Source organism: Chiloscyllium plagiosum, unplaced genomic scaffold, assembly GCF_037043375.1.
Source record: "Chiloscyllium plagiosum isolate Xiang-an unplaced genomic scaffold, Cpla_swu_hap1 HiC_scaffold_3, whole genome shotgun sequence".
Classification (NCBI taxonomy): domain Eukaryota; kingdom Metazoa; phylum Chordata; class Chondrichthyes; order Orectolobiformes; family Hemiscylliidae; genus Chiloscyllium; species Chiloscyllium plagiosum.
In genome coordinates this window covers 99,710,824-99,723,474 of record NW_028270141.1, presented here as the reverse complement: position 1 = coordinate 99,723,474, position 12,651 = coordinate 99,710,824, and the positions used below count along the sequence as shown (strand labels likewise).

General features: G+C 40.6%; 1 protein-coding gene across 1 annotated transcript in view; it reads right to left on the bottom strand.

Annotated features, from left to right (window-relative positions):
• map3k5 (mitogen-activated protein kinase kinase kinase 5) overlaps positions 1 to 12,651 on the bottom strand; it is a 189,942-nt gene that overhangs the window by 30,779 nt on the left and 146,512 nt on the right. The window contains exons 21-22 of the mRNA XM_043685981.2: positions 11,519 to 11,696; positions 5,106 to 5,274 (exon numbers count right to left, since the gene is read on the bottom strand). Of these exons, the coding sequence (XP_043541916.1) occupies positions 5,106 to 5,274; positions 11,519 to 11,696 (347 nt within the window). The remainder of the gene's footprint in view (positions 1 to 5,105; positions 5,275 to 11,518; positions 11,697 to 12,651) is intronic.

Here is a 12,651-nt window from a genome sequence, read left to right as displayed (position 1 = left end):
CTTCACCATAATGCCTCAGATAGCATTCACTGAGTAATGTATAAGGGACCTTGAAAAAAAAGTGATAATGAAAGACCTTAATAAGTATGCTATACCAAGAGAAAAGTAGCCTGACCTACTTCTAGAAATTCTATGAGCAGAAATTCTGCAGTCGTGATGTTTCTTTCATATGCAATGTGGGACAAGGTCTGTAGGTGGCTGATGTCCTTTAACTTCATTTGGAGAAGAAAGAAATATAGTGACATGCACTTGAATAAAGCTAACATCAAGATCCATGCAAGGTGCAGAGGTTAAGCGTGTTGAATGGATTAGGGACTTAATAAATTCATGTGTCATATAAACTAAGGTTCATGGAACTGCCACTAATCTCACACCAGAGACACAGACTCAAATGTAGGAGAGAAGAGATGAACAGAGTGCAATTTCAACTACTTTCCACAGAGTGTAACGAATGTATTGAAAGAGAAAAATACCAATGAAATAAAGCAATTGTGAACCTGTTTCCACAGTATGTGTACTGAACTCCATTACTCCATTATTGTATTCAGATTCTTAACAAAAATATTGCTTTTCCAAAAAAAGTTAGAATACATTTGCCTTTTCACCACACAAGATGGATTATCGTAATTAAAATGAAATATTATTACTTCCATGATCTGAGAGATACTTCATCAGATATTAACATCACCATTAAAAAACCAAGTTACACATTATGAATAAGGTGCAAAATTTTGGAGGATTGCTTGTAGCCTATTTGTTCAGATATTTCTAAAAGATTGCTCAGTGTGGGTAATTCAATTGAGCAATTATGGAGGAGCAAGGAATTGCTGTGAGGAACTGCTGTGAGGACTTCTGTTGAACTGTGCCAACGTTTCTGTCAGTTTCACAGTGGAATGAAGAAGATGAATGCTGACAGTTCTGCAATTATTACAACAATAATATGCTGTAAAGTCCAAAACAAGGAATATATCATGGTCAGGGATCATGAAGAGACATCCCAAAGAAAATCATATCCTCTTCTATATTTTCACATTTAAATTCTGTTTCTTGAAAAAAAAAGGAACATGTTAATGGACTCAAAATGGTCAAGGTTGATAACATGATTAAATTTCCAGAAGCCTCTGAAGCCCTACATTGTAAAACAATTCTTGCTAAAGCTGACACAAAGGACTGGAGCTAAGACTGCCTCCAAATAGCTCTGGACAAACAAAAACATCAAAAGCCATTATGCTAAATTAAATCACAATGAAGAATGAAAATTAAGAATTCTCACAGTTCAGGAAGCAGCCATCATAAAACATAGAAAATAGGAGCAGCAGTAGGGTATTCAACAGCACCCCCCGCCCCTGCCCCAAACTATAAAGCCCTGGATGTGAGCAAGACCATTGTAGTGTTCCAGGACACAGGGGACTCTCAGTGCATGTTGCTGGCCAGCGAACTAAATCTGGTTCTCCAAATCCCCCCTAAATGCCAAGGCACTCATTGGCGCAATGAAAGGAAAATACCTTTCCATCCCCTCTATCAGATCCACCACGTGTGGCATGGTCTCAGGCCTAATGACAGTGGGAATTGTCCCTGAATGGCTGCGGTTGAGATCGATTTTCCACTTGGAAGAATCCGGCAGGTGATAAGCTTGCTGCTCCTCATGTAGTTTTAGACCAGCCAAATGAAGAGAAAAACTGCACACTTACAGGAGGACCTCCCAAGGATTTCTCTGGCTGTGCAGTGACCCAATCACAGGAATGGTGCCCATGGAATCATGTTAGAATCATTTTGGTACAAAAGAACATGGCTGTGGTTGTTAGGTCAGTCGTCTCTTCAGGAGTTCCTCAGGGTAATGTTCCAGGCCCAACCATCTTGACCTGCTTCCCTCCATCATAAGCTCAGAAGTGGGAGGTTCACCAATAATTGCACCATTCATGACATCACATATTCTGAAGTAGTCCATGACTAAACGCAGCAAGACCTGGATGAAATTCAGGTTTGAGCTAAAAATAGGCAAATAACAAGTGCCTGCTACACAAGTGCCAGCAATGACCAATAATTGTCGGGAAAGGAGTAATCACCAGAGAGATAGCTGGATCTGTGTGATCTGTCTTCTTCAAGGTCAGCAACAAGTGCTGATACTTCATTACAAACCCAAAAATCCTGAACATCACTTCTTGTGACAGGCCAACTGGACTACCTAGAGTCTTCTGGGAAAAAAAAACTTTACAGATCTAGGCTCTGAGTTGATTATAAGCAGTCCTTTATGTCAAACTTTATCCTATCCACGTCTATTTCTGACATTTCCTCAAGGTTTCTTGTTCAGTTTTAGATGGCAGAAGGCAGAATGTAGCTCCACACTGTTGAACTATCCAACAAATTTCTCATAGCTAACATTGGTGACAATTTGGGGAACTATGCAATGAGGAGTGGTGGTACTTGGAACGAAATGGCCTCAGGAAAAGAAACTCAAATCTAGTTTTTGTCTTAACTGATAATGTTCTCAAAAAAGGTTGAAAAATTACCAATCTGTTGTTATATGAGAGCAGAGGTCATTAGATTCAGCTCAGAGCATTTCATGTAGGTGGAAAAGTGAAGAATTACATTAGGGTAGCCTGTAGTAAACGAGGCCCACTGCATAATCCTTTCTAATCCTTCTCTTTGTAAGCATGCTGTTAACATTATGTGCCGTGTTTGAATTGTATGCACATGACAAGCATGTGGAATTGCAGATGTATTTATGTCCTACATGTGATAAGGTGGCAAGTTTCCCAGCTCATTCAAGCTCAGCTATTTTACTCTGGAAGAGGTCGTTATGAATGTCAGTTCTTTAAAAAGCGAACGGTCTTCTGTGTTTTTCAGACAAATAATGTTTCACTGGAATTATATTTCAAAACTGGAGTTTTTTTATGGAATGTTTCAAGTTTTGTTGAGATATATTTGCCGTAGCTCCTCAACCTTCACCCCTTGAGTCTCATGCCAGTTTGCAGCCCATGTACATTTCAAACATGGATTTCCATAAATGTTCACTACCTTAGGGACAATACATACTTGTCAAGTGAGATCAAGGCTTCTATCAAAAAACAAAAAGCTGATTTTCATCTATTAGAAGTTCTTTGCAGTCACTGTTTCCAAGTTTGCAAAATTAACAAAGTGCATACAATAACGCTTCATTCTCTGAGTGAACATCAGCCTGCATTAGCTGGTAGCAATGCTGAGGGTGAAAGAAAATTATTTTTGTCAGAGAAGGGAAATCAATCCTTGTTTGGAAGGTAGCACACAAACTACTCAGTCAGTACAGAGGAACCTCGATTATCTGGCATTTGATTATCCAAATATCGGATTATCCAGCAAGATTGCAAGCTCCCAACGCTCAGCTAAACTTTTTTTAGATTAGATTACTTTAGATTACTTTACAGTGTGGAAACAGGCCCTTCGGCCCAACAAGCCCACACCAACCCGCCGAAGTGCAACCCACCCATACCCCTACATTTACTCCTTACCTAACACTACGGGCAATTTAGCATGGCCAATTCACCTGACCTGCACATCTTTGGACTGTGGGAGGAAACCGGAGCACCCGGAGGAAACCCACGCAGACACAGGGAGAACGTGCAAACTTCACACAATCAGTCGCCTGAGGCGGGAATTGAACCCAAGTCTCTGGCGCTGTGAGGCAGCAGTGCTAACCACTGTGCCACTATGCCGCCCAAACTACATTATCTGGTATTTGATTATCTGGAAGTTGATCAACCGAACGAAATACTCCCTGCCGTGTCCATCAGATAATCATAGTTCCTCTGTAGTAAGGAAGGATTAGCATCTATTACAAAGGAAGTGAAAACTTGATACTTAGGAAATAATGTTATGATTGGGCAGAGTCAACATAGAATTATGAAAGTAATAATTTTTGACAAACCTGTTGGAGCTTTGGAGGATGTTACTTGTAGTATTGATAAAGGAGAGCCTGAGAAAGTAGTGAGTTTGGATTTTCAGATAAGGTCTCATGAAGGAGGATAGTAAACAAAATTAGAAGCCATGGAATTGGTATCTCCATTTGAATTGGAGAAAGTGAGGACTGCAGATGCTGGAGATCAGAGTCAAAGAGTGTGACGCTGAAAAAGCACTGCAGTTCAGATAACATCCACGAAGCAGGAGAACTAATATTTCAGGCATAAGCCCTTCTTGATGAAGGGCTTATGACCAAAACATTGACTGCCCTGATCCTTGGATGCTGCCTGACTTGCTGTGCTTTTCCAGTGCCATCCTATTTGAATTAGTGAACAGACGGGTGGAATAAGAGGTCACACTCTGGATGACAGACTGCAGGCACACTGCAATGATCAGTGCTGCAGCCAGAGCTGTTCACAATTTGTTTAATTGATTTGGATTTGGGGCCCAAATGTTATATTTTCAAATTTGGTGATGACACAAAACTATTTGGGGAATGTAATAAAAACAAAGTGCTGGAGAAACTCAACAGATATGGAGGCACATGCAAAGAGAGAATCAGAGCTGATGTTCTGAATCCAGTGGTTCTTCTTTGGAATTGAAGGGGGCTGGAAAACAATGGTTCGCAAAAGCAGAAGGGGAATAAGTGGAACAGATTGTGAAGATGCCCAAACAAAAGGTAAGGAGAGTGCTAATGGTAGTAAAGGAGGCACTAGATATAAAATAGGTGTAAATGATTCATATGAATAGTTTAAAATAGGTGAGCTCTGCTGAGAGCAAACACATGCCATCAAGTCACGGGGTGTAATCAAAATGGAGGACAGTGTTCATGCTCTGGGATTGTTGAACTCAATGAAGATTGTAAAATGCCCAAGTGAAAAATGAGATGCTACTACTCCAGCTTGTGTGGGCTTCACTGGAACACAGAAATGGACAAAGGATGGATATTGTGCACATGAGAGCAGGATGCAGAAATGGCTGACAATTTCAGGGTTGTAGCACCTAATTGAATGACAGAGCAGACCTGAGAGGTTGAATTGCCTCTCTATGCTCCTAAACTAAGGCAGAAAGAAAATAGAGAATGGAGAGGTGTTAATACTGGGTAAAATAGTATCTAAATGATCTAAAATATAATTAATTTAATTTAAACTAGGAAAATAAGTGTTCACCTGCATCAGAGATTCAAGCAAGTTTCTCACAACTTTGTCCTGGTCCTCTGTTAGTATCCGATGTAGAGTAGCCCTTCGCTCACTGTCTTTCTTTAGCATAAAGAACCCTGCATCCTTCTCCTCAGGAGATGGTGGTGCACTGTGATCTTCAAAGTGATCATCAGGTATACTACAGATTAAAACAAAAAAACATGATCAATTTGGAGAAAGGAGAAATACATCCAAGGGTAAAGAGGAATCAACAGTCAAAATTGTGATTAAATCTTTGAATGCCTATGGAAAAGATACCAAAGGGAATTTTTTGCCTGGTGATTTAGTAACTTAGTAGAATTGCTGAAAATGTGGTCCATAAGATACAAGAACAAATTAGACCATTCAGTCCATAGAGTCTGCTCTGCCATTCGATCATTGCTAATATGTTTCTCAATCCCACTCTCCTGCCTTCTTCCTGTAATCCTTGATCCCCTTACCAAAGATAGAACCTACATATCTCATCTTCAATACACACAATGACTTGGCCTCCACAACCTTCTGTGGCAAACAATTCGACAGATTAACCACTTCTGGCTGAAGGGATTCCTCATCTTAGTTCTAACAGGTCACCTTTCACCCTGAGGCTATGCCCCAGGTCCTAATCTCTCCTACTAATGGAAACATCTTTTCCATGTCCAATCTATCCAGGCTTCTCTGTATACACACCATTCCCCTCTCCAATCCTTCTAAACTCCATCAAGTACAGATGCAGAAATCTCAAGCACTCCTCATAATGACGAGCCCTTCATCTCTGGGATAATTCTCATAAACTTCCTGTAGAGCCACCTCTCACTTGTCTCACATGCCACCGTCCCTCATCCCATTCGCCTCAACCAGTTCCTGACTGAAATGATGACCTTTGTGTAGTCCACTTAGGTAAAATATATCTAGGCCAATCATTCTCATTCCTTCATGAAGTAATATAAATAGTATGAAAGAAAGAGCTCTGAAACCTAAATCTCAAAAAAAAACCATTTCTGATTAACAATTCTATTCTGGTAAATGAAAGCTGCTTGAAATTGAAATTACTGTAATTTTGTTTATCTTTTTCAGGTCATGTTTTCATTATATCTTGCTTATACTTTCAATAAATGCTTAATGCATTCTTGCTGCTCTTTCTGGAACAGAAATCTAGGAAACGGATATATTTCAGGGTAATTAAATTGTTGTTGCAAAAATCATAGAGAAATTAGCTGTAAAGAAATTTACTCTGGTTCCCGCAATACAAACCAACTAACAGTACTCCAGGACATCCAACTGGAGGCTACACCAGCAGCTTCCCCTACAGGAGTCATTATTATTATACTACTGGGAGATGCTCAGAAAACACAGCACAGTTTCTTAATTTCCTGAGTGTATGGATGAAGTCCGAAAGCAATTCTCCTACTTTTTCAATGTTTTGTTAATAAATGCAATTGTTGGTTTCATTTTAAAATTTTTTGCTCGGGGTTTATTTTAGAAACTGGTATCTAAAAACCAAAGTTTGGCAAACACCTTAGCAAGTTTTGAGAAGATTTGTAGCTCAGGTTGAGGTTCTGCACGCTGAGCTGGAAGGTTCATTTCCAGATGTTTCTTCTCCATACCAGGTAACATCTAGTATGTTCACCCGGAGGCTCACTGAAGATGTTACCTTGTATGGTGACAAAACGTCTGGAAATGAACCTTCCAGCTCAGCTAGCAAACCTACATGCATTTGGAAAATACCCTTCAGTCTATCTCAGTAAGAGAAATAAAAAGGGGAAAGGAATAAGCCAAAAAAAACCTCTCTGTCTCAGGATTAAGAGGGAGAGTCTGCCATAATTTAAATTCACCCTCATTCCCTCTTTGTCTGTAACATCTATGAAGCAATCCAGTGATGTATTGGTTAAAACAAGTTAATTTAATCTCCTTACTGATAGCAACACATTTTCAAAGTACAATACACCCCTGATGGCCATCAACAAGTTCTTGTTCCTCCTCTGCTGCTACCAGTTTCTGCTTTTCACTTTAGTCTTGCTGATTTATTAAGCTCACTTAAACTATCCTTTAGAATGTGTGTAGCATTGCTGTTGCTTGCTCGCCAGAGGAATGTAGTGAGTTATGAAACATTGTCTCATTCCAGCTCACTGCCATTCTGGCAGGCTGCTATTCCAGACACAGAAAGACAAAAGGTTACCATAATGTCTCCAAGAAATTTCTTTCACCAGAGCTCACAGTATAGCATGTGAATCATGTATGCTTTCCTCCCGCCACCCCAGTGATTATGAATGCCAGTGTAGGAGTGGATCAAAACATGATCAACACAACTTGTCTTTCAGTTCTGCTTGCCTAGTCGATGCACAACGGGCTGGAACTTCTGGCCCGTTGTGTGTTAGATTTATTCCCATCTTTGACCTCTGCCCGATTATAGGCATTGTTTCCCCGCCGCTCAGCAATCTTCAGAACCACACCTTCTGGATAAGTCTGCACTCATGGTTGGGAAGCAGTCGGTGTCAAGGTAGCACATTTTGCAGCTAAGTTAACAACGGTTACTTTAGGCTTCCTAACATTGAACTGTAGGACGCTCTCTCTCATCCAGGATTTTATGTCAGGCAAACAATCTAACGTTATTTGAGCTGGAACATAGAACATAGAAAAGTACAGCACAGAACAGGCCCTTTGGCCCACGATGTTGTACGGAGATTTAATCTTGAGGTGGAGTTGTGTAACATCCTAAGAACATAAGAAATAGGAGCAGTTTCACATAGTCCTCAAGATTATAGAATCTACTGAACTACTTTCAGTGATCTATCCTCTAGAAATCTCTGGGGGGGGATTAGCAAATGCAGACATTCACTACTTTCAAAGAAGAAATTCCTTCACATCTCAGCTCATTCTGTAACTATGTTCCCCGGTTTGCAATTCTACCACTAGTGGATATATCGTCTCAATATCTAACCTGTCAAGTCCACTCAGGATCTTCTACATTTCAATAAAATCATCCTTCATTCTTCTAATAAAGGACTAACCTGTTTATCTGTTCTTAATAAGTCAAACCCTTCACCCCAGGAATTAGCCCAATGAATCTCTTTTGAACAGCCTCCAATGCCAATATATATTTCTGAAAAACAGGGACCAAGACTGTACACAGTACTCCAGATGCGAACAGCTCCCTGTACTGATGTAACAAGACTTCCCTAATGTTACACACCAAACCAGGAGCAACAGAAGCCAAAATTCCATTTGCCCTCTTAATTACTTGCTGCACCTGCACGCTAACTTGTGTGTTTCAGGCAGAAGAATGGCTCTGCACTTTGTTCACATCACTCTCCATTTAAATTTTAGACTGTCTTTTGATTCTTTCTACCAAAAGTATACAATCACATACTTTCCCCTATTAAAATTCACCTGCCAAGTGTTTTGCCCACTCACTCAACCTACTGCATAGTCTACACTCAACCTTGCAGGTTCTCTCATTTAAGCAGAGGATGCTGATCCAAACAACGTTTAAGAGATACTTGCACCAGTTCATGAATAAAAGATGTTGGGAAGGATATGGGCCTAGCACAGGTAGGTGGATCTAGATAAGTTTGGGATTATGGTTGGCATGGACTGGTTGGGCCAAAGGGTCTGTTTCAGTGCTGTATAACTCTATGATACTGGTTAGAAATGAGATGTGTTTTTCCTCAAAATTATTTGAAATTCTACAATGATTCATTGTTACACCGGAGAGAAACCTTAACTACAAGATCTCTCATTAATTCTTCCTTATTACACATTACTAGATCTAAAACAGCTTGCTCCCAGCTAAGTTCTGCAAATACAGTTGCAAGAAACAATCTCTGATACACACAGCAAATCTGCTTTCCATGTTGCCCGTGCCCTCTGATTTGGTCGACACAGGGTGTCATAGTGGCTCAGTGGTTAGCACAGCTACCTGAAGGAGGAGCAAGGTTCTGAAAGCTTGTGGTTTCAAATAAACCTGATTTGGAGCGGCCGGTATTGAACTGGGGTGTACAAAGTTAAAAATCACACAAAGCCAGGTTATAGTAAAGCAGATTTATTTGGAAGCACAAGCTTTCGGAGCACTGCTCCTTCATCAGGTGGTTGTGGAGTATAAGAACGTAGGTCACAGAATTTATAGCAAAGGTTTACAGTGTGGTGTAACTGAAATTATATATTGAAAAAGACCTGGATTGTTTGTTAAGTCTCTCATCTTTTAGAATGGGCATGTTGGTTTCAGTTCTTTCATACGTAAATAAACCTGGTGAACAAAAATCCGGTGTCGTTTGAGTTTTGACTTTGTCCACTCCAGTCCAACAGTGGCACCTCTAAGTCATATCTCACAGCGCCAGGAACCTGGGTTCAATTCTCAGGTGACTATGTGTGTGGAGTTTGCACATTCTCCCTGTGTCTATGTGGGTTTCCACTGGGTGGTCTGGTTTCCTCCCACAGACCAAAGGTGTGCAAGTTAGGTGGATTGGCCATGCTAAATTGCCCAATAGTGTTCAGGGATACGTAAATTAGGTGGACTAGCCATGGGAAATGCAAGGTTATAGGAATAGGGCAGAGGGATGGGTATGGGTGGATTGCTCTTTTGAGATGAGAGTGTGGCGTCGGAAAAGCACAGCAGGTCAGGCAGCATCTGAGGGGCAGGAAACTTGACGTTTCGGACAAAACCCTTACTTTCCTGCTCCTCCGATCTTGCCTGACCTGCTGTGCTTTTCCAGCACCACACTTTCGACTCTAATCTCCAGCATCTGCAGTCCTCACTTTTGCCACTGCTCTTTTGAGAGTCAGTATGGACTTGTCCAGCTGAATGACCTGTTTCTACACTGTAGGGATTCTATAAAATTCAAATTATCCATGAAAATTGTAGTCCCCCTCTTACACAGTTCCTTTATTTCTAATTTATACTTTTTAGTCCCAGATTGTGGCAGCTCTTCAGTGGCATACAGACAACTCCCAACTGTGACTTCTTCTCCTTGTTATTCCTTATTCCTACCTACATTCCCTGCATCCTCCGCTCCACGCTTGCAGCCATGCGCCGCTACCTACATTCCCTGCATCCTCCATTCCTTATTTTCACTCAAACTGATTCTGCATCACAATTTATTGCAGCTGTATCACAACTCGCGAATACACTGATGCATTTCTTTAGTAAAAGTTACCCGACTTCCTTTTCATCTATTTTTCCAGAATGTTGAATACCCTTGAATATTGCGTTCCTAGTCCTGATCCCTTTAAATCAGGTCTCTTTAGCAGCTATCAAGTCATATTCATTGATTTCTATTAGTGAACTCATCCATCTTGTGAGAAATCCTATATGTATTTAGATAAAGAGCCTTAAGTTTTGACTTTTTACCATTATTACTGAGTGTGGTTATAATTTCTGCTGCACTCTTTGCATATAGTTTCCACACCTTTCTGTCACATTTGCTTCTTCACTCTCCTGAACTTCTGCTCTCTCATTCTTTTTTGATTATTTAAAGTTTCCCTTCCATTCCCTTTCCTCACCAACTAATTAGCTTAACGATCTGCCTACATTCTTAATTACGTGATTTGTCAGGCTACCGCTCTGCTCATGGCTCAAATGAAGCCCATCCCAATGGCACAGCTCTCTCTTTCCCCAGGACAAGTGCCACCAACCCACAATCCAGCAACCTGTTTCTCCCACTCCAATACCTGAACCACATGATTACACCTCTCATCTTATATACTGTATGTCAATTTGCACATGGTTCAGGTAACAATCCTGAGATGATTACATTTGTGATTCTGCTTTTTAATTAAGACTTTTAGTTTTAATTAATATTCAACTTCCAATTAAACAGGGTTGTGGTAGGGTCTGACAGTAGGGAGAAGGGGATGACCGAGAGCAGGGGAGGAGGTGTGTGCTTAGCAGAGATGGCAAGAGATTGAATGAACAGCAAGGGCAAAAGTTCAAGTGTTTTTAAGCATAGAGTAATTTCCTTCCTGTTAGCACAGAGTTCAGGCCTACAAGATTGGCCAATTAAGTCATGCCTGTTACTCAAAAAAATCTAAGAGGCTTAAAAAGGGGTCTCAGCTGTTATCACTCAATTGGAACTGAACAGCAAGCACTGGTGTATCAGAGCTGGCGATCCCAGAGTTTTGGCTGGTGACCCCACGGTGGGTGGGGGAGGGGTGGTGGTGAGCTGCGCCTGACCCACTGTTTGGGAAGCCCTGCCAGAACAACACTGCATAAGTTTTCTCCCCGCCTTGGCACCCCATCCGAAAGGATGTAAGGAGCAGAAGTTAACGCCATCTAAGAGATAGGGAGAGAAGATAGGAAAAGAGAAAGAGAAAGCTGCCTTCTGAAAAGAAATTTTCTGCATCACCCCTGAACGTAAACAATACTGAAGAGGATCTAGGTAGCCTTGAGAGTGCACAGTGTTATTTACCTGAGAAGCAAAGGTCTACTTGCTTTGCTTTCTTTTTCAATGCAGGATTTCGCCCTTGATTTGAAAAAGAATAGATCCTGCTTCAGGTCAGAGTCTGGTGAAACTGAGCCAAATTCACTACCACTGCTCAATTCCTCCACAACAACCGGAACGGGGAGGGATATGCTGCGAAGATAGTCTGTATTGGAAATAAATGACATATTAAGAAAATAAAGTCTTGGCAGGGGCTAATTATTCAACTTTCCTAAGAGGGGAATGCAGTTACACTTGTCTCTCCCTTCTCTAAGTATATACCATGTTCTTCCCTAAACTGAGCTGTCTCTAAGCCACGCAGCTAGTCCAAAAACTCTTGCTGTGGCAAGAGCAGCTTAATCATAATTTGCTCTTCATTCCTGCAAATTATAGCTTGCGTGGATTCAGGGACCCACGCAAAACATCTGCATTTCTGTTGTTTGACATGATACATTTTACAAAAGCTTTTGAAAATAATTTATTGGGGCTGGATTTTTCCAGATTAGAATCTTCAGTGTGACTGTATCAGTGTGATAAAATATACACACTCAAAATTATACTAGGTTTGATCTAAACAGATTGAGAGGGAATTTAAAAATACAGAAAGCTGAGGTAACAGGGAATTCACACACTTCTATTTCACACAAAGGAAAACAAACATGAGGAAATTGAAGAATCAATGCACTCAAGGGACAGGAAAATAATTTCATGAAGGGATACAGGATAATGCAAAAAATGTGGCAAGGTGAGGTAGGGTCATTCATTTCATAAAACAGGCTTGCTGCAGCAAGTACATTATTCAGTTCCAAAATGCATATTTTTGACTGACTTTCTAGGATAGTGTTTGAAAACATTTCACAAAAAAAATTGCATTGGAGCAATTATGTCACCCAATAAAGAAAGGCTGTGAGATACCAAATGATTCTAATACATTAACAGGTGGCTATGTGAGCAAGCAGTACATTTTCCATGAGCAGACAAACAATCAATAGATCATCATTTATTACTTTTGCAAAACTGGCAAAACTGTATATCACTTTACAGTCTTTTAAGAACAAGATATGAAAAACATTTTTTCCAATTCCTTCATGGGATATGGGTGTGCAGCTTGCTGGGCATTC